Genomic DNA, 22,395 nt, shown 5'->3' on the forward strand with positions numbered 1-22,395 from the left:
TAAGAATTCATGTTTTATTAGAATGTTAATTTGAACATTGAGAAATTTGGTAAATTAACACAACAGTGAAAACATCAGCACCCTAGTAAAAACAAATATAAACAAATATAATTTGTTTTACTAGTGCACTACATCAGTACACTAGTAAAAACATCAATACTCACCACCAGCACCACAAATGCTAACTTGTAATTCTTCAAACAAAAAATATTAAAGTCTCTATATTATGTGATCATGTTATTTATACTTTTTAACCGTTTTATTTCTGTTTTCTTATCGTATAGTATTCTTATCTCTTCTTATTCAAATGAAATGTATGTGATGTGTCTAAGTTATAATATAATTATTAAAATAATATATTTTCTTTGTGTTCATCAGCTTTAATTATCGTGCGACTGTTTATCATTATAAATGTTTTTTTAGTATGTCAATGCACATGGGGATGTATATTTTGAAAAAAAATTTATAAAATTTATGAAATAATAAAATTTTACAGAAAATTTTAGTTGTAAATAAAAGAATGCAATAAGTACTAAAAGAATTTAAGATTTATTGAATGATAAAGTCAATATTAAAAATATGATGCATCATCCCTCTCTATCACGCCTCCGATCCATAAATAATTGGATCGTTCTCCTTGTCTACGATCTTACTATATTGATTGAAAATAAGGTACTCTTTCTGTTTCCGTACACCTGAGATTTAAATAGGATGCCAGCCACCCTATAGTGCAAATGTTACAATTTTTATTTACATTTTCTTTCACTTAAAAAAGTTCCATAGGTCGTCATTCCTATATACAATAAATTTACGTATTTTAAATAATAAATCTGCTTCATTATAATTATATTTTACTTCTTATCAAATTATCCTCCCTTGTATAACTTATATATAACTTATATAATAAATTTTACGAGGAGGGCTCAAATGCCTAATTGCTTCATGCTCCAATCGTATTTCAACATCTTTATCTTCGATTTTAAAGTTCAAACAAAAGATCTGAACCGCTCAACATAATATCCATGTTTAAATGTGCTTAGAGATCAAATTGTATATTTTTGAAATTTTTTACTATATTTTTTAAGATATGTTTATGTACAAATCATTGTTTTTATATGATTCACAATTTTCTGAAAAACAATAATTTTGTATCTATCTTAAAAAATAGTAAATTTTTTTCAAAAACTATAAAATTTGATCTCTAAACACATTTTAACGTGGTTATCATTTTAGCAGTTCAGTGATTTTGTACATATCTTAAAAAATAGTAAAAAAAATCTAAAAAATAGAAAATTTGATCTATGAACTTATTTTATCGTAGATGTCATTTAAACGGTTCAGATATTTTATTTAAATTTTAAAAAAAATAAAAATATTATAATATAATTAAGACATGAAACAATGTGACGGGCCCTCAAATTTTATTTCCGCCCATAAAACCATACAATTACAAACAGCACAAACATTATACGCACCGCCACCGTAATTTTAAAATCTAAAATAAGAGTGATGCTTCTATGGACATAAGGACCTATTTGTAAAATGAACATATTTTTATTTTCAAAGTTCAAACAGTCGATCCGAACCGTTCATCTTGTTCTCCATATTAATATGTGCTTGGAGACCAAATTTTACATTTTTCTGAATTTTTTTACTATTTATTAAGATGGGTACAAAAAATATCAAATTCAGACCATTGAATTTTGTACCCATCTTAATAAATATTAAAAAAATTCAGAAAAATGTAAACTTTGGTCTCCAAGCACATATTAATATGGAGAACAAGATGAACGGTTCGGATCGACTGTTTGAACTTTAAAAATAAAAATATGTTCATTTTACAAATAGGTCCTTATGTCCATAGAAGCCTTTGCCCTAAAAATAATGGGTCCAGTTCAGTCCGACATGTCCAGCTGCACTTTCAAATTATTTCTTTTCAATTTGAGGAGGGACACCCTATCGGAAAAAAGTATTGACAGAGTGATTTTTACTTTATGAAACGCACAAGTCATCTGCAAATCTGTTTCGGCTTTATTTTTCGTCCGCTGCACGAAGCAAAAGATACTCTGTCAATATCTATACCCTCCTAATCCGGGCCTTGGATCCAGTGTGGACGATGCTGTACTCCTACCGAATAGAATGAGATCTGTATCGTTCCTTTTAACCCGACACGAATCTCAAACCAACGCCCTCTAATTTAAGCAAAGGTGTTTCCAACATTCTCATTCTACCTAGTGCGGTACCCCTAATCCAAATCGCAAGGAATTCACATCCTCCCCGGTACCGTAAAAGGGAATCTTTTAGAATAAGTGGATCCGGAACGTTATATTGACATTGAACGAATCTCAAAGCCCAAATAATACTGCCCCTGCGCTAGCCCGAATCTCAAAGTGGATGAGAGTAATCTGAAACCGTCAAGTGAAGGAAACCTTTTACAAATATTGGAGAGGAAACTCTCAAATCTTAAGTGAGGGTACTTTTCGTTAAATTGGAAACGGTAAGGACGAAACTGCAAAAGTATTAGCTTACCAGTCAGTGAGGCTGATTAAGCCGACCTTCCTTTTTTATTTGTATTGTATGGAGCAAAGCATGTGATGATGTCAATTAGTTAGCAAAGCTGTAAGTCACGAGCAAGAGTAGAGTAGTTCTAGTCTTCTAGCCTCTAGCTACTGTCTCCATTAGATCAGGTTGATGCTTCTTCTCTTCGGCTCTTTATCTAGTTCATTCCCAGCTTAAACAATCGAAAATTTCCCTAGATCTCTCTCTGTCTCAGTAGCACTAGCACCTGATAGAGACGAAAAATGAGCACCAGTACAAGCATCTTTGTAATTAGGTGGATCAACTTTTTCACCATGATATTAGCGTTAGCTGTGATTGGTTTTGGGATTTGGATGAGTTCGCACGAAGATGAGTGCAAGAGATCGTTGACAATCCCAGTCATGGGGCTTGGCGGTTTGATTCTTCTCATGTAAGCATTTTCAATAAATAATTAATTACTGGTAGTCTGACACTGAGTTGGTCTCCTGTTGTTGAACTTGAATTGATTTTATACCAGTCTGACTAATAGTTGACCACAGGCTTCTGTTTTTTTATTTTTTTTCAGGGGGTGATTTGAGTTTATGTAGCTTTATATATTGGCAAAATTGAGGGTAAATTTATGCAAATTTTAGTTAAATCAAGTGCCAAATGTAGAATTGAGGGTTTCGCGGTTTGATTCTTCTCAAGCATTTTAATAAATAATTATCAAGTTTAATGATTTGTTAATTAATTACTGGTAGTCTGACACTGTTTGGTCTCCTGTAATTGAATTGATTTTATACCAGTCTGACTAATAGTTGGCCACAGACTTCTGTTTTTTTATTTTTTTTTCAAGGGGTGATTTGAGTATATGTAGCTATATGTTGCCAAAATTGAGGGTAAATTTATGCAAATTTTAGTTAAATCAAGTGCCAAATGTAGAATTGAGGATGTTTGAGGCTAAATTGCCTTTTTTTTTTACCAGTACTTTTTACTATCTACCAGCATTGCATAGATCAGTAAGGACACAGTAACTGCCATTTCAATTCTAGCAGTAGATTTTGTATAGTAAAATTGGATTAAGCATAAATTAAATAAATTCTAAATAAATTTCCAAATCTGGCCTACATGTAACGTGCATGCATGCAGCATGAACCAGTTAATTAATACCTAGTTGTATATTTCTTTATTTATAATGTTAAGTATGAATTGTGTATATTTCAGATCTTTCATCGGGTTTCTGGGTGCTTGGAAGAATATCTCACTGTTGCTTTGGACAGTATCCTTTAATCTTTTTATGATACATCATTTTTATTTTTAGCACAATTTCTTCAAATTATTGCTTTTCAGTTTTGAAGTACCTTGACACTGTTCTTATAGTATCTCGTGTTGTTGTTCGTTGTTTTGGTAACCATCATGGTTTTCACCGTGCTAGCGTAAGTGTTGTGTAGTTGTGCAAAACTTTGTTATTATCATATGATAAGCTTTAAAGCTTATAATATTAAGTGAGACTATGGTACTATGCATAGCGCATATTGGTGGTCTGTACTATAGATCAATGCCTCCATTTTAAAGTTTAAACGATCTGAACCGTTCAACATGACCTCCGTATGAAAATGTACTTATAAATCAAATTTTATATTTTTTAAATAGGTAGAAAATCACTTGATCAAAATGTTCTAGACCATTCAAAAGTAGTGATTTTCTTTTTAGCTAAAAAATAGTAATAAAATTCTTTAAAATATAAAATTTAGTATGCAAGTACATTTTCATATGGAGATTGTGTCGAGCTATCCGGATTGACTGTTTGGACTTTGAAAATTGAAATATTGATTCATAGTATGGACCAATCTGCGGTATGCATAGTACCATAGCCTCATTCTATAATATTAATTGAGTTTTTCATTTCTTAAAAAAAAGATCGTTGATTCTCACAAATGAGTATATATAATAGAAAATCAATCTTGATAAACATGATTTTTTTTTTTCAGGTTTATTATAACAAACACAGGATCTGGTCATACTGCTCCTGGACTTAGGTAGGGGAATACAAATTGTAATGCAATTCTCAATATCTTTACCACCAATTAATATTTTGCTTAGTTCTGTTCTTTCTTTGTTAGGTACAAAGAGTATCATCTTGAAGACTATAGTTCTTGGTTCATTAAGCAGGTGAGCACTGCCACACGTTCATATTTCTTGTGAGATTACCGTGACATCATTCTAAACTTACATTTTATTTTAACTAAAGCTAAACAACACTGATAATTGGAGTCACTTGAGAAGTTGCCTTGTCAAGTCGGATGACTGCAATGGCTTGTCCAAGAGATACAAGGTCAGTTTTACATAAATGTTAGTTACTATCTTACTAAATATGCACTGGTATTTTCTTGACAATAATTCATTACAATTACGCAACGCTATTTTTTCTTTTGATTTTTTTAGTCTTGATGGAGTTAAATATCTGTACAGTTCTTGAAGGAATATAGGCATGCTGAACTTAGCCCTATTGAGGCAGGTTGTTGTCGGCCACCATCAGAGTAGGTATCTACTTGTAATTATTTGTTTATGGAAATAATACTAAGAATGGTTGATTAATCTTGCTAGATAAGAACTTTACTTAAAATATTAATGTTTATCTTCTGTGTAAAATAGACGTCCAAACAATGCCTAGTTCCCTTCCTTTTAGGCACAATTTCATGCATGCCTCCAGAAAACATCAAAACTAGATATTATTCTCTCCAAAATTTATATCATATATAACTTTCAAAATTAGAAAAACACTATATTTACCTAATTAGTCATCTTCTATATATAATTTACATTTTGCCCTTGTGGTCCTTCAAAAACTAAAGGTTATCATTTTAGTTTCAACATAGTTAATTTGAGATTTGGGTATATTTACTAAATATCTTAAAATTCTATTGGATAAATTTGAAAGTTCCTCTAATTTAGAAAGATAAATATGATATAATAGATTTTACTTGTAAATAATTTTAAAATTTTTTGAAGGGCATACACGAAATCTTGTATTTCTTAAATAAGATGTAATATTTACCACTAAACCTGAGTGACAGTAAATAAAGCATGGCCAACACTAGCTCAAATGCATCTTCATTGGTCTATATACGATTTGCCACCTCATATAATTTTGTGAAGTTTAGGTGCGATATTATATACCATAAAAACATGGTTATACACTGGTACCATTTTCGTCATGACATAACATCATTAGGTCTAATATAAATGTTTGGTACAGTTTTTAAAATGGTTTTTTTTTTCTATGGACATTCTGGAATTCATCACCTAAGGTAACCAAAATTTTGAGTTTGGATCTGGACCGTCGGGTCTGCTTTGGCACAAATATTATAGGGACCCAGATTCTGATCAGACGGTCCATCAAAATTGCAACTTGGAACACTGAATTTTTTTATTTTAAAATTTGATCGCTTTAGCTCAAAAGTTGCATTACATATATATATTTTTTTTTTCAGGTGTGGATACCCAATGATCAATGCATCCTACTATGACTTGAGCTACAAACCAGTGAGCTCAAATAAAGATTGCAAGCTTTACAAGAACGACAAATCCATTAAATGCTACGATTGTAATTCTTGCAAGTAAGAACCAATCCTTAAAAATGAACAATGCATTTATCTTATCTCTCAGTTGTAAACTTATAATCATTGTTTTTTTTTTTTTTAATATCAGAGCTGGAGTAGCACAATACATGAAAGTCGAGTGGCGAGTTGTTGCTATCTTCAATCTCATCTTATTTGTTATCTTGGTATTAAAAAAAACCAGTAAATTATAACTTTCTGGTACAGAAGTAATCAAAACCTGGAGAGAATACTGTTTAGATGGCAATAACTAATTAATTCATCTCTGCATTTGTTTTCACTTTTCAGTCATTTGTATATTTCGTTGGCTGTTGTGCCAGAAGGAATGCTGCAAGGAGCGACCCGTCAAAAGTACGCGGTAGATAAATTTGTCTGGCAGAAAAAAGAGATGAATTCCGACTGGATCGAGAAAGCAGCATTGCTCTCGTGTTGTTGCCATTCCCTTTATGATATCTCGAAATTTTCCAATTTTTCTAGAGAATGCCTTTATTCTTTTGTTAAGTTGACATGTAATTTAACATTCTCGTAAAATACCGATAAAAAAATCAGATGGCTATCAATCTTTTTCAAGGTAGTTCTCATATTTGTATTGGGTAGCACAATTTTTTGGAGATAATGTATTTACGAGTTTGTTCACATGCGTGCAACCTCATGGTTTGACATGAGATAAATCATAAGATACCTCTCCTACTATTGAATGGCAAAAATCATGTCCCATTTCATAGGCACTGACAAATAAAAAATCGTGTAGCAATTATGTCAAGGAGATGCAAATTGCAGATACTTGTTCACTTTTCATGAACCAAAGGGCTGTAAATTGGGAACCACATATTGCGAGCGACGTACTCAATTATCTCTCGCTGAAAAAAAAAACAATGAAAGAACAAACCTTGGTTAATAACTTAGTATACTAAACCAATGCCAGTACCAGTATATTCAGGAACTTTTGAAGGCTTAAGTGATTATTAAAGTATAAAGGAAGTGTTTATCAGTGTTGCAACATTTAGTTGCTTTAACTTCATAAATGGGTCGTCAAAAGATAAATACAAGCAAATGATAAATTTTCACCTCTGACATGTTGTCCAGCTCCTTCAAACCAACGTCACCGTGCCCCTCAGCGAGTTTTTCTGAAATGGCAGTATTAATAACTGCTGCTGCTACCTGTGTAGTTATATTCCGAATGCTGCATTATAAGAAAACCCATATTATTCTCTCTTTTTTTAATCTTAATGTCATATTACTGAACAGAAATACAGTCGAAATCAATTTACCTAGAAATAGAAGGGAAGAGGATCCCTTTTTTAATTTCTTCATCTGTAATATATGATGCCAAACTACAGAAAACAAGAAAAAGAACAATTGATGCATATCTACGCAAACGTCATATGCAATAAACGAATAATATACATAGATAAATAAGGTGTATACCACTCAGCAGCTGCTTGGAGCATGCCATCAGAAATTTGTCGCGCACCAGAAAGAAGGGCTCCTAGACCAATTCTATATGTTGGAAAATATCATCCAAAAATTAGATCATAAATAATTGCATCGGCTAATAGATTAAATCAAACAGATCAGAAAGGACATAAGCTTGTACCCGGGAAACAGGTACATATTGTTTGCTTGGTTTACATATCCCATTTTACCATCCTCTGTTTCACATTAAAAGAGAGAGAGAGAGACAGATTACATGTGTGAATATACAAAAATTATTATATAAAGAGATGTGGAGATATCATACCCAAAAGGACATTATTGAAAGGGCTTCCACTCGCAAATATTGCATGTTCCCCAACGTACTTAAATACATCACCAGGGGTGCATTCAGCTGATTCGAAGCAACATAGATCAGTTTGTAAATATAATTAAAAGTTACCATTTTTTTTTTTGGATATGACAATGTATCAGTTAGGCAAACCGTTAGTAGTTGGATTTGACATGGCGAAGACTGCAGGCTTCGGAGAATCAGATTCTTTCATCGCCCTAAGTACCTGTTTTAGTATTATTTAATCCAAATGTGATCATTAAATCCATGCAATGTAACAAAAATATAGTATATAGTAAAAAAAATGCAACATAGTTATTATCCTTACATCCTCCGTAAAAATCCCTCCAACTCCAGAGAGACCCAAAAGCACATGGGGCTTCACCTTCTTGACCTAATTAGTCAATAATTAACAGCTAGTAATTCAATTTACACTCTTTAAAGTCTAAAGTAAGAACTAGAGATAAGAAGCATAGACAATTTTTATTTGTATACCACTTCTAGTAGAGAAGACCCTTCTCGAAGCCCTTCGATCTCCTCTGTACCAAAGCCTCTAGCAAAAGGAACGGCTGTTGGGTCAAGATTTTTTCTTTCTTTTGTGATAAGACCCTGAGAGGAATAACAGTAATATCAATACATTTTTTCCTCAAAAAATTTGGTACCATGCAGTACATAATCAAATTGTTGCATAAACTGACAAGATGGCCTTTGTTGGTGGGTCCAACTTTTTGATTGAATAATTGGCAAAAACTATATATTACAAAATGAAAGTATCAAGCCCAACTTCAAGGAAAACCTAATAGAACAAAGCAAAATGGATGGACCCAAAACCAACTGACGACATGCTGATACCATGAAAACCTCGATAGAACAAAGAAAATACAACAAGGAGAAAGAAAGAAATTACATCTTTATCAAGAAGCCAGAACTGGCAATTGGGTTCAGTTGCTGGATCAGTGCCAAGCATTCTGGCAACAGCTTGTTTGGCCATGTTTAGCACTCCTATACCCGCACTGAATTTTGAAAAAGAATACCATTAGAATTAAAGGGGAATTTCATGTATACCCCTCAAAAACTATGAAATTATGTATTTATCCTTCTAAATTTCAAAAACACACAAATTTACCCATTTCGATGCTCATAGATACCATTTTACCCTTTATTAAGAAAATAAAAAATATGTAGCATGTTTCAGATAAATATCAATCTTCTAATTGGTCGGTTTCCAAGGGCAAATGGTCATTTCTATCCTTCTGACTCTTACACAAGCATGTACCTAAATGTCATTGTGTATGTAGAGAAATGACCCATCTGCCCTTGGAAACATACCAATTAGGAGACTTACATTCTTTCTGTTTTGGAGAGGGAATAAATAGTTTGTTGCTTAATTTCAGTAACAAGATAAACTGAGGCTAAATTGGGTAAAAATTGATTGTTAATGGGGATAACTCAAGTTAACTGATGTAATTGCATGAATGAAGATAATTTGAGGATTGCTTGGAACAAAATTGGGTTGGAAATGAGGGACGATTGGGCTATATGTTGCCCATATTTGACAATTAGGGGTGATAGGCAAAGACTAGAGATACCTTCCAGCGCCTACAACAACTATTTTCTGCTTTACAATGTCCTTCAAAGGTAGGCCTTGTGCTCTTACAGCCCCAAATAGTCCCGCTAGAGCAACACCAGCAGTTCCCTATTACATAAGAAAAAGAATTGGGAGATTACTGTAGCGTAGTTGATTTAATGTAATTTATAAAGACAAAATATTGGTAGTTGATTGCCATTTATGATAAAAATAGGAGTGAATACTCGTAAAAGAATAAAAATTCACTAACTTGGATGTCATCATTAAACATGCAAAATTTTTGACGGTATCTCTGTAGGGTCTCAAATGCCCACTTCATTTGGAAGTCTTCAAACTGCAGTATTACCAGAAAAATCAAAATAAATCTATAATTCCAACACAACAATTATATTTTCAAAACTGAAACATTAAACCAAATGTTTCAGCTTATTGGCAAATAACAAAGAACATGTTGGTTTGTGTTTGACTTGGAACCAAGTGTCCAAATGCTATGTTAAACAAAGAAAAATGACCAAATTGCCCTTCCTGCATGAAGACCCTTTTCATCAGTTAATGAGGGAATCCACTGTTGGATAAAATCTGTTACTTGCTTAATTTTTACTTTGATTTCGGTTTCCCCCAACAGATAAAGAAAACATCTAATCAGGAACAAATTTGTCGATTATACTACTCCAACAGTTAGGCGTTAGGCGAAAATAATAGAGAAAATGGGTTATTAACTTATTATCCAAAAAGCTCTTTTAGTTAAAAAAAAATTTATACCTGGACAACCGCTTTGGGCCAGCGTGCATTCACGGCTTCCATAAATTCATCAACTATCTCCAAGTATTCATCTCCTTCCAACCTAGGTTGCCTTAATCCCAAATCTAAAAAGAAAGCATTACACCATTAGTGGTTGATCCAAGGATTTCCAATTTGTGAAATGCTTTAGGCGGTACTCTTACTCACAGAGCTTATCTTCTAGAAGCTTTTGGTTGTTGGTCCCCACATCCAGCATTACCGGAAGCACCTGCAAAATAGAAAACAATGAGGAAAACAAAGCCTGTCTCAGCAAAAATAAAAATAAAAATTCAGTTGCTGTACAGGAAACAATAAAAACAAGTTTGATTTGATTTACCTTTTGTGGATTGATACCAGCTGCTGCCACATAAATGTCGAGCTTACCAATTGGAATGCCTATACCTTGTACACCAAGGTCACCTAAACCCAAAATCCGACTACCATCTGTTACCACAACCAAATCCACCTGTGAACAAACCAAAATTCACAAAGTCAGTTCAAATTTCTTTGATTTTAGCTTGCTAAATCATAGAGTTAAATTATAGTGAGGAAATAAAATAAGCATACATGTTGAGCAGGCCAATTGTAAATCATAGACATCATCTCTCCTTTATCCTTGGCACTAAAATACATGCCACGTGGGCGCCTGAATAGACCTCCATAGTTCTGACAAACGAGGCCCACAGTTGGTGTGTATATTATTGGAGCAAAATCTTTTATGTTATCAATAAGAACCTGAAATAGAAAAATAAATAATAATTAATTATTATTATTATTTATAGAAGATTGCCAAATTAAGCCATGATTCCAAAGCAAATAAACATAAACTAAACATGAACAACCAAAGGGTATTTTCGGAAAAACGGGTATGGCATCATCGGTACTGTACCGGTACCGGTACCTTACCCTGTAATAAAGTGTCTCATTTCTGTCATGCAGCCTATTCAGGATTCGCCATTTCGCCAACGAAACAACAGATTCTGGTTCGCCTTGAGTGTTGTGCTTCAGTGATCGATAAGAATTCACTAAATACCAAAACAATCAGCAAAAAAAAAAAAAAAATTGCAGTACAATTTCAGCTAACGATACAAATCTTAAATTGAATATGAAAGATTTCTCACTGAATCGCTCATATTGTTGCTCAAATGACATAACTCGAGGCGGCAGGAGACCTCGAAGCCCCAGGCGATCTCTCTCTGTCAAAGGAAATGCCGTGTCCTGAGAAAAATCATACATATATTATACTAATTATGAAGAAAAAAATTTCTCGATCAAGGTAAAAACTAACAGTTCAAGTAGAAGAATCTTTTCAGTTCATAAACAAACAAATGGATTTTCAAACAATTGAAGTGAAACATGCTTTAGTTTCACTTCAATTTCTAGCTAAATTAAGAAGAATCAGCAGAAAAAACCAGAAAAAATGGAGAAAAAATGAGGAAAAAAGAAGAAAAAAAATGTTACTTTGTTGAACCAGGGATCGTGGAGTATATCGGTGCCTCGCTTGTGAACTATACATGGGCCAGGGATGGCCGCCGACAGCCATCGGATCTGCCTCAAATTACACGTGGCACGAACTAGGTGCCTTAGATTCCACATTGCCAGAACCTTTCTTCCTTCTCTCCTTCTCTCCTTCTTTCCGTCCAAGATCAAAGGAGAAGTGTGGAAAAATGAATAAGAAAAGCTTCTCTTTCGAGAGCTTTCCCTGGTTAATGTTTTGCTCTTTCACAACTCTGTATTTATTATCTTTCTATCAGGGGACGACAGAAAGTTGTATAGCCTGAGGTACATCAAATTTTAAGTTTGTATTACGACCGTTCGATCTTCTTTTAAACGAATATGGAAGTCATGATTCTGATCGGACTGTTCAGATTTAAAAGTAAATTTGAGTTACTTCAGAGGAATCGGATTCGTGCTCCATAAGGGGGTACAGACTACAGAGGAAAAAATGTTGAAATACTTTTTTCACCGTGAAGTTTCACGGCAATGTACAAAGAGCGACTTTTATTGTTGATGGGAGGGCATGCTGACTTTGTCGGTTTAGTAAGAAAATGTGAAATACTAGTTACGAGATTTCGTGTTGTTTCAAGTTCAGGAAACCAATTTAATTATTAGAAATTAAAAATAACGAATGTTATAAATTTTATTATTTCACAAGCTATTAAATTAGTTTCAAATAATCATTAGGAAATTTTATGTCTAAAATGTAAATAAAAAAATAGGTATAACAAGACTTGCAAAATTACTTTTCATTTCATCCTAAGAATATGTCAGGTATAATATAGAGAATTTTTTTTGTTATGCGTCATTTCAACAACAAAGAGTTATTATTATCAATAACTTTATATCTAGAAAAAAAAAATGATACGCATACATATCTTTTTCATGTGTCTAGTGTAATGAATAATAATAATAAGTTAAAAAAAAAAAAAGGATTTTGCTGAACTTGACCTGCTACACGTTTTATATGTTTGTTGGTATCATAGAAAATCTTTAGATTAAAATCATAAGAGGAATTAGAGAGGACAGAGAGTGTGCACCGGACTAATAAGAATTGACGGATTCTGGTTACTCGCGGTGTGGGTAACCAATGAAAAAGACCAATAGGAAGCACTTGTTCTGCTTCTGCACAGAAAGGCAAGCAATAAAGCAAGAGATCTGCTGCTGGCTCAAACCCTACTGGCACAGTGTCAAAACTCAAAACAAAAGAAATATATGCTGTTCAGGTTCGCCGCGTCGGCACAGATAAAGTTACCAACAAAGGATTTAAAGCTTTTTATAGACAGATGGACTAAATTAGATCCAGAGTTTACTATACAGTACTTGATAACAAGTTGAATTTAAGTAAACAAATTATTTACCTACAAAATAAGAAATTATAAATTATTAGAATCAGGAGCGGATATATATAAAGTAAATTAGAGGTCCGAGGTGGACCTACGGATCAGGATTCTCTTAGGGGCAAAAAAATTATCAAATTGGGTTTAAATAGTTAATTGAGTTTAAATTCATTAATTAATTGGATATTTTATAAAAAAATAATGCTTTGACTTATATTTTTCAATACTCCAACTTGTAATTTCTGATGCTCTAACTTATAATTTTAATTATCAATCATAATTTAAGAAATTTATTTTGATTTTAACTCTAAATTTAACCTGAATTAAAATCTACAGAGAGCCAAAAAATTTCCAGAAAATGGCAAAGTCGATCGAAACTGATAAATCACCACTAAAACTCAAAATCCAGGGCTGTCCCCCCTCGCATTTTCTTATACTCGAGATTAAATTTATTGTAAGGGAATGATTCTCTCCATTGGACCACGCTGCAAATGGCAATTTTGTTCTTTGCTCATGGCCGGATGTGAAATAATTTTGTTTTCGTTTATTTTGAAAATGCATTCGATGAAGGCCCCTTAGATTGTTTTGAAGATCAATTCAACGTGAATAATTGCATTTCGTTTTCGTTATATTAAATTTCTTTGTTTCGGTTTAAAGAATAATTAGATTTCAAAAACAGGTTTAGTTTTTTAGCATGGAAAAACAAAATTTAGTTAATTTTGAAATTTAAAAGGCTTTAGATGTAGAGATGATTGGTTTTAGAGTGAAACTGTAATATGGAATTTTATTCGGACCCTGGTGAATAAAGTTGTCTCTATAATCAAATTTGGTTAAATCAATTTTTAAATAAATAGAATTATAGACCTACAGAGGCCGAAAGGAAACTTATATGAGTGATGAGTGTGCTATCTTCATCAAGAAATAATAACAAATTCGTTTAATAATTTAGTATATTAATTTTGATAATAATAAAAAAATAAATTAAAATATGACAAAAAAAAATATAATATATACTTTATATAGAGTAAGTCTAGCATGTGCTATATTCACCAAGAGAACTTAGTAAAACTTTAAAATTTATCAAATTGGTTTCAAACGAAAAACTGAAACATATCTACTCAAGTGAGCACAAACTAAATTTTGAAATTGTGAACTTTATTTAGTATAAAATCAAGTGCTAAAAAAAATGAAATATTATAAGTTATTTTAACACATTTATTTTTTATCATATTTAACTGTATGTACATGAGTACATCCATCGTTCATGAAATAGATCAATTCTAATTCGTTGTTTGAAGTCAGTCCAATAAATTTTAGAATTATATTCACTAAGCTCTCTTGGTGAGTATTGATACGGCCTAAGTCGGGGTAAGACTCGAGGTCCGTAATGGGTTTTATCACTGGATGTGTACATGTGTGTGTGTGGCGCCCCATCCCGAGGGGACGGTCCGAGTTGTATAAGTCGAGATTAAGAACTCGATGGGAATTGTGAGACACTATCAATCTACCCTATATCGTGTCTCGAGGAGTAAGAGTGTCCACCTCGATTCAATCTAACTGTTCACCTTAAATAGCCTTCGCCAGTTCTGACATCCCACGTTGTCAGAATTGTTAGAGGGGATCGCATAAGAGTGACCAAGCTTGCGTGAAACGTGGTGGCACCCGCATATGCATAATGCAGGAGTCGCATAATGAGCGGTGACATCCGCATAGAAGGTGGTGACTAAGTCGCACCCGCCCTGTACGGACGACTACCGGAGGTGATCCTAAGCCGACTCTGGACCGGACTTTGGATCGGGATGCTCCCGTCTCGGGTTGGGCCGCCTGTGTATCCAATCCTTCTTGGGCCTTTTGCTTGTTCTTGGGTTGAGTTCATCAAGGTAGTTTTCAACCCAAGCTATTCTTTGCGACCCAATATTTATTTTATAAGGGCCTTGGGCACATGGCCCTATCAAGTATAATACAAGCTAGATTTGCCGAGTATTTTAAAAATACTCATTTTTTTAAATATTTTATTAAAAATAACCAGGGTTCAGCTGGAATTTAAAAAATGCCCAACCCATGAAAAAAATTCACGGTCCGGATATTTTTTATTTTTTATTTTTTGCATTTTGAACTATAAATAGGGTTTGGAGAAAGAAAATATCCACGGTTTGGGTTTTTTTTTTATAATATATGTATAATATATGTGTATATAATATAATATATGTATATGTATATATAATATAATATAGGAATGGGCTACGCTACTCCATGGAGTAAAATGAGTTGGTGCTCCACGCCGCTATATTTTTATTTTGAAAATCCAAATCGTCAATCCAAACCGTTAGATGTGATCTCTACAATAAAATGTGCTTGGAAACCAAATTTTACATTTTTTGAAATTTTTTTACTATTTATTAAGATGGGTACAAAATTCAATGGTATGAATTTGACTAGTTTTTGTACCCATCTTAATAAATAGTAAAAAAAATTCAAAAAATGTAAAATTTGGTCTCCAAGCACATTTTATTGTAGAGATCAAATCTAACGGTTTGGATCGACGATTTGGACTTTGAAAATGTAGAAAATGCTTGTTGTAACTCAAAAATTGTTGTAACTTGATCCCTTCTCATTATACATACATACATACATACATATACATATATTATATATATACATATACATATATTATACATATATTATAAAAAAATGTCCGGACCGTGGATTTTTTCCACGGATTGGACATTTTTAAAATTCCACCTGAACCTTGGTTATTTTTAATTAAATATTTTAAAAAATGAGTATTTAAAAAAAAAAACCGGCTAGATTTGCTCTGTAAAAAAGCATGTATTATATTTCTTTTGTCAGGTTTTAAAATATAAACTATTTTATACGGTTGTCAAAATTATCATACTAAAATAATAAACGAATTTGTTATTAGTTTTTTTTTCTAATTAAAACACCTGATATATAATAATTCAACAATAAAGAAACCTAGTGGGACCCAACAGTTTCCTTTCGGCCTCTGTTTGTATACATACAGCACTGTAATTAGGGGTGTCAATGATACCCTTTTAGCCGTTTACCCGACCCGTACCGTATTCGATAAGGTGGGTGTGGATAAGGAATTTTTTCGTTAGCTTATTGGGTATGGGTATGGGTAAGGATTTTTTTTCGTTAGCTAAATGGGTAAGGGTACGGGTAAAAACTATTTCGTACCCATTACCCTATAGGGTAATTATATAAAATATAATAATATGATAATATTTGAGTAATAATTAATTAGTACTTTTATTATTTAGTATATAACTTTTGTTGTAAGAAAAATATTAAACATATTATTTTTATTTGTATGTTTTGTTCTTTAATTAAATAATTAATTTTTTTCGAAAGATATATTTTTGTTTTTGAATTTTCTTGTTTTATAAAAAAATATAATTTAGTTGAAATTGATTGCACAATTATTTTTATTTTTATTTTTTATTAGTAATATCATTGTATATGTGCGAAATAAATGAGTTTTGATGTTCTATTTGTAAAATATAATAAAACTAATTATTATAGTCGTATTATCCGTTATTCACCCGTTACCGTTTCGTTACCCGATAATTTTAACGGGTAAGGGTAGGGTAGGGTAAGGTCAAATCTTAATGGGTAAGGGTAGGGTATGGGTAAGATCATTCTTAGTGGGTATGGGTATGAAAATGCTCCCATCCTACCCGTATCGTGCCCATTGACACCCCTAACTGTAATTCAAGGCGTAGGCACAAGTGCACAACTTACCAAGGCTAAGCTTCCAGTGCGCAACGCTACAGGCTAAAGTGGCTTGGAGAAAACAGAGGAAATCGAAAGAGCATTAGGGTATCCATTTCGGCATTTTCATCATAAGTGACAAATAAATTATTTGTTTGGTGGGATTAAAAATTGTAATTCGAAAATGATTTGAAATTATATATTGAGTCTGAATAAGAAATTTCAGTCGTACAAGGGAGTAAAAAGAAATCACGAATTATTTGTAAAATTCGAGAAAAATTCGCAAAAAATTCGGTCAACTGAATAATTCACCGTTTGGTTCGCCGACGCCAGAAAAGCGAATAATTCACGAATCTTATCACTATAGTCACAATCAGAGAGGGAATCTGAATCCGAAAGTAACTCAAATTTTGAGTTTAGATCCGGACCGTCTAACCAGAATTCGAACTAATTCAACCCGAAGTGAAATGTCCCTTTAATATTTGTGCATAATATATTGAACTTTTCATATCTAAGTTCAAAATTTGAGTTACTTCTGAGAATCTAATTCTGATCGGATGCACATGAATTTAATGGGGTCAATTGACTTTCGTTTATTTAGAAAAAAATGTATTTATACACATATTAATATGGAGAACAAGATGAACGGTTCGGATCGACCATTAGGATTTTGAAAACTCGAATATTGAGACATAGCACGGACCAACCCGTGATATGCATAGTACCATAGACTCACTCTTTATTTTTTTTTTTATCATATTTAACTGTATGTAAATGCATCGTTCGTGAAATAGATCAATTATAATTCGTTGTTTGAAGTCAGTCCAATAAATTTTAGAATTATATTCACTAAGCTCTCTTGATGAGTATAATACAAGCCAGATTTGCTCTATATAAAGCATCTATTACATTTCTTTTGTCAGGTTTTAAAATATAAACTATTTTATACGGTTGTCAAAACTATCATACTAAAATATTAAACGAATTTGTTATTAGTTTTTTATTTATTTAAAACACCTGATATATAATTCAACAATAAAGAAACCTAGTGGGACTCAACAGTTTCCTTTCGGCCTATGTTTGTATACATACAGCATTGCAATTGAAGGCGTAGGCACAACTTACCAAGGCTAAGCAGCTAAGCTGCCGGTGCGCAAGGCTACAGGCTAAAGTGGCTTGGAGAAAACAGAGGATTTTTTTTTTTTTTAAAAAGTCAAAAACAGAGGAAATCGAAAGAGCATTAGGGCATCCATTTCGGCATTTTCACTGTGCTCACGATCATAACTGACAAATAAATTATTTGTATTCAGTTCGGAATTAAAAATTATAATTTGAAAATGATTCGAAATTATATATTGAGTCTGAATTGGAGATTTTAGTTCTAGAAGAGAGCATAAAGAAATCGTAAATTATTCACGAATAATTTGTAAAATTCGAGAAAAATTCATGAAAAGTTCGATCAACCGAATAATTCGCCATTCGGTTCACCGACGCTAGAAAAACGAATAATTCACGAATCTTATAACTATAGTAAATCCTAAAGTAACTCAAATTTTGAGTTTAGATCCGGACCGTCCGACCAGAATTCGGACTAATTCAACCCGAAGTGAAATGCGCTAGGTCCCTTTAATATTTGTGCCATAACATATTGAACGTTTCATATCCAAATTCAAAATTTGAGTTACTGCCGAAAATCTGATTCTGATCAGAGGCGGATACATATGAATTTAATGGGGTCAATTAATCTTCGTTTATTTTTAAAATTTTTGTATTTATACACTATTTTTCAGTTCATCCTAAGCATATTTAAGATATAATATTTGCATCATTTCAATAAACGCCAAAAGGCTATTATTTTCAATAATTATATATCTAAAGAAATGATATGCATATAATTTGTTTTCATGTTTATAATGTAACGAATATCAATAGTAAGTTATAGCCTTTAACATCTTAATTTTTTTTTTAGAAAAAAAAAACAATCGCCAAAACAAAAGTTCCTGAATTTACCTACTACATGTTTTCTATGTTTGTCCGTGCCATAGAAAATCACAAGATTAAAATCAGAAAAAAATTAAATGAATAAAAAACAAGGACGGCTGATAGCAACTCAGCAAGACTTTATTATTGGTTGGCATAAAGCACGGACTTGTTCTGGTTACTCGCGGTGCAGGTAACCAATGAAGGGACCAATACGAAGCACTTGTTCTGCACAGAAAGGTAAGCAGTAAAGCAACTAAGCAAGAGATGCACTGAAATATCAAATACACACTGCTCAAAGCTCGAACCCTACTGGCACGGTGCAAAAACCAAAGGGCCTGTTCGGCAAGCTATGGAATAGCAAGAGAATAGAGGAGAATAAAAGAATTATGAAATTGAGAATTGATCACTCTTCTAGAATATTCCACTATTCCATTATTATGTTCGGCAAAGTTGATATTGGAATTGTGAGAATATAAAATTATTAAATATGAACATCAATAGAAAATGACTATTATAACCTTATTGATTTTTTTTTCTGGATTTTTATACATCAGTGTTTCTGACATTTATTTCATTAGAGTTTTGAAACATACTTGGTTTCTTTACCTAAATTTAATGTAGCAATGAAAAACTTTAATTAGAAGAAAAAAACAAAAGATAAACAAAGTGAGACAAAGATATTTGAATAAATTTAATGTACTCTGTTGCTGAGAGAACATACACCAGTTTGGAGATAACATCTCAAAATTTAATAGGCCAAATATCTACATTATATTTCGTTTTTTTTTTTCAATTTTTGTAATGTAGCTAATGGGACAAGAGAGAAGGATGAGTTTGGGGAAATACATCAGCTCAAATTCTAAATATATTTCTAAAAACAGAGGTATTTGTGCTCCATATTTTCTAATTCTGATTCGCAAAAAAAACCTAATATACGATAATTTAAGTAACAGTCAGACCCAATACAAAATAATCGAATTGAACTCATTAACTCAGTCAAAACATGTAGAAGCATGGACCATGAAGACATTGAACGGAGAAGGCAGTGGTGAACTGGTGGCCGAGGTAGAGGCATAAAAGTAGTAGCGGCGAACTAGTCATCGCACATGACCGTCATGAAGCTACCGGTAAGGCACAGTTAGAAACGCCTCAGAGAGATGGAAGAAGAAACTAGGGCTTGAGGGATCTCATTTGAAAGACCAATTTGCATTCATTTCACTCGCAGTCTTAATTTCGTAAATCTCTCGACGGATTGTTGAAAAAATTCGTCTGAGTAAATGGAGGAAAAATAATTTCTCCTCTGGAAGCGTGTAGGAAGAAGAAGAGGGAAAGAGTATTAAAATGAGAAAAAGGTGCCACATCACCAAAGTAAAGGGTAAAAATGGTCCGTTTCTCACTTTTTTTCAGCTCAATTCTCAATTCCAGCTCCTCCTTGGAATTAAGAATACGGGAAGAGTCCTCTATTCTGACCTTCTATTCCAGCTCATTTAATTTCTGTTCAGCAGGAATAGAAGCTTAATTCCATTCAATTCCACTATTCTGCTAGTGCCGAACAGACCCAAAGGGAAAGAAACAAAAGAAGTGGAAAACAGGGAAATATATGCTGCTCAGGTTCGCCGCGGCGAGAGAAAATTTTTATTCATAAAAATTATTAAATCCAAACATAGAAAAAATAAAAAATGTATTATTTTTAACAAATATAGAAATTACTGATTCATTGAATCGATTCAAAATAGATGAAGATCTAAATATTATATTTTTTTTTTGAGATCATCTGTGGACCAGGTTGATTTTCCTCTAATTGGATGGTCTGGATTCAAACTTAAAAAAAAAAAAAATCTGAATCATTGAGTCTGATCAATAATATATAAATCGAATTTAATGAGTCAGATCTTTCTAAATTTATTGAAAACAATACATTCTTTCTATTTTCGTACATCTTAATTTTAATAATTTCTACGGATAATAATATTACCTACATTGGATTTAAAGCTTTTTATAGACACCTAGTCTTGGACCTAAAATATTAGATCCAGAATTTACTATACAAGTGGCTTTAACTTAAAACAATTTTTGCCTACAAAATTAAGTTGTAAAATTATTATTTATTTCGGATAAATTTAGTTGGATTGTTCATTGATTTCTTTTATTTACCTGCTTGTGTACTCGAGATTAAATTTACTGTGAGGGGGAGATTCTCGAATTCATAATACAGAGGCACTGTTCTATAGAGTGAGATTATTTGGACTATTCTTTTAACTTTGCACGAATCTCAAAGCACAAATAATAATGACCCTGTGCTAGACTGAATAGGTACTGTTTTTAAGTTCATATGAAATCGTAAAATAGCAAACTCCACCGTGCGGTACTACAGGGAATACGTGAATAATTGCATTTCGTTTTCGTTATATTAAATTTCTTTGTTTCGGTTTAACGAATAATTGCATTTCGGTTTCATTATTTGTCTCACTTCTCACCTTTCAAAAACAGGTGAGTTGTCTTTGAAATCAAATTTGGTTAAGTCAATTTTTAAATTAAATGGACCTATATTAAATTTTATATGATCTGAAGTACTCTAATAAAAAAATATCATGTTTATCATATTTTTTTTTTTATAATTTGTTAACATGAAAAGAGCAACTTATTTAACAAATATTGAATAAAAGGAAAATCACCACCTAAGTTTGAGAAACATGTGACAAATTACGTTACTTTAAATTATCTAATTCAATTCATTGCTTTAGAATATTTGATTCTATATGTCAGGAATAATTCTAGTATACATGAATTTGAATGGTCCATCTCTTTGAATTTCTTTTAATGAATATAATTGAAAACGACTTTAAAATTTAAAAACTTTAAATTTGAATGGTCTTTCGTTACCAAATCAAGAAAACTAAACTTTTGATTCTTTTAAATTATTTAATTAATGGCCAAACATATTTAAAAAAATATATACAAGATTTCAAAAAAAATTAATGACCAAACATTTTTCTAACTAAACCAATATTACACATTTTATCTAAACGATAAAAAAATGCAATTATATTTCTGTATTTTAATGCCATTGTCAATCATAACAATTAATGTACACCAAAAATATTATAAAATTCTGAAAATTTTTATAGATAAAGGACACTTGACAATACCTATTTTTGATAAATATTCGATCAAATTTGAAGGAATGTTCTATATACAAAGTATGTATTAATTTTTTCTTTCTGTCAGAGTTTAAAAATATAAATTATTTTTTACGAGTGTCAAAATTACTATACTAAATTATTAAACGAATCTGTTATTATTTTTTTAAAATTAAACATTATATTTAAGAAAGCTAGTGGGACCTAACAATTCAAGGGCGGACCCACATTCACACGGGGAGCAATTGCCCCTTCTGAATTTCAAATTTCATAAAATTTAGTGGAAACTTTTCGAAAGTTTGAACTTTTGGCCTCTCTGAAATGGATTTTTCCTTCCCTGGCCCTCCTCCCCCCTCCCCTCGACAAAAATCCTGCATTTGCTCCTGCAACAGTTTCATTTTAGCCTCTATTGGTGTACAACATTGCAATT

The 22,395-nt window shown here is 32.3% G+C and overlaps 2 protein-coding genes across 3 annotated transcripts; one reads left to right on the forward strand and one right to left on the reverse strand.

Moving 5' to 3' along the window:
• Window positions 1-2,547: 2,547 nt before the first annotated feature.
• On the forward strand, window positions 2,548-6,808 carry TET10 (tetraspanin10). Its single transcript, XM_078306093.1, has 11 exons — window positions 2,548-2,687; window positions 2,774-2,968; window positions 3,742-3,796; window positions 3,898-3,953; window positions 4,509-4,556; window positions 4,641-4,689; window positions 4,769-4,852; window positions 4,990-5,057; window positions 6,012-6,137; window positions 6,229-6,304; window positions 6,426-6,808. The coding sequence occupies exons 2-11, from the start codon at window positions 2,802-2,804 to the stop codon at window positions 6,501-6,503; spliced, it is 807 nt and encodes a 268-aa protein (XP_078162219.1). The 5' UTR covers window positions 2,548-2,687; window positions 2,774-2,801; the 3' UTR covers window positions 6,504-6,808.
• On the reverse strand, window positions 6,700-12,266 carry NAD-ME2 (NAD-dependent malic enzyme 2). 2 transcript variants are annotated; one of them, XM_078306091.1, is made up of 19 exons: window positions 11,732-12,266; window positions 11,392-11,488; window positions 11,177-11,295; window positions 10,838-11,005; window positions 10,608-10,736; window positions 10,439-10,499; window positions 10,253-10,356; window positions 9,741-9,824; window positions 9,492-9,598; window positions 8,810-8,915; window positions 8,398-8,511; window positions 8,231-8,296; window positions 8,056-8,128; window positions 7,879-7,965; window positions 7,735-7,789; window positions 7,566-7,637; window positions 7,409-7,471; window positions 7,206-7,320; window positions 6,700-6,997 (listed from the first exon to the last, which is right to left on the reverse strand). In XM_078306091.1, the coding sequence occupies exons 1-19, from the start codon at window positions 11,864-11,866 to the stop codon at window positions 6,926-6,928; spliced, it is 1,827 nt and encodes a 608-aa protein (XP_078162217.1). In that variant the 5' UTR covers window positions 11,867-12,266; the 3' UTR covers window positions 6,700-6,925. The 2 variants fall into 2 exon arrangements, with proteins under 2 accessions (XP_078162217.1, XP_078162218.1); XM_078306092.1 differs by lacking the exon at window positions 11,177-11,295 and having other exon boundaries at window positions 11,732-11,979.
• Window positions 12,267-22,395: the final 10,129 nt, after the last annotated feature.

This window comes from Carex rostrata, chromosome 7 (assembly GCF_964058835.1).
Source record: "Carex rostrata chromosome 7, lpCarRost1.2, whole genome shotgun sequence".
In the NCBI taxonomy this organism is placed as follows: domain Eukaryota; kingdom Viridiplantae; phylum Streptophyta; class Magnoliopsida; order Poales; family Cyperaceae; genus Carex; species Carex rostrata.

What these genes read in the sequence shown, in the direction of transcription:
- TET10 (XM_078306093.1), top strand. Translation starts at nt 2,802, where the DNA reads ATGAGCACCAGTACAAGCATCTTTGTAATTAGGTGGATCAACTTTTTC. An exon ending in ATGGTTTTCACCGTGCTAGC is followed by an intron (nt 3,954 to 4,508) that starts GTAAGTGTTGTG and finishes TTTTTTTTTCAG; the next exon opens with GTTTATTATAACAAACACAG. An exon ending in GCTTGTCCAAGAGATACAAG is followed by an intron (nt 4,853 to 4,989) that starts GTCAGTTTTACA and finishes ATATCTGTACAG; the next exon opens with TTCTTGAAGGAATATAGGCA.
- NAD-ME2 (XM_078306091.1), bottom strand. Translation starts at nt 11,866, where the DNA reads ATGTGGAATCTAAGGCACCTAGTTCGTGCCACGTGTAATTTGAGGCAG. An exon ending in CTGGTATCAATCCACAAAAG is followed by an intron (nt 10,500 to 10,607) that starts GTAAATCAAATC and finishes TCTATTTTGCAG; the next exon opens with GTGCTTCCGGTAATGCTGGA. An exon ending in TTTCAATAATGTCCTTTTGG is followed by an intron (nt 7,790 to 7,878) that starts GTATGATATCTC and finishes AATGTGAAACAG; the next exon opens with AGGATGGTAAAATGGGATAT.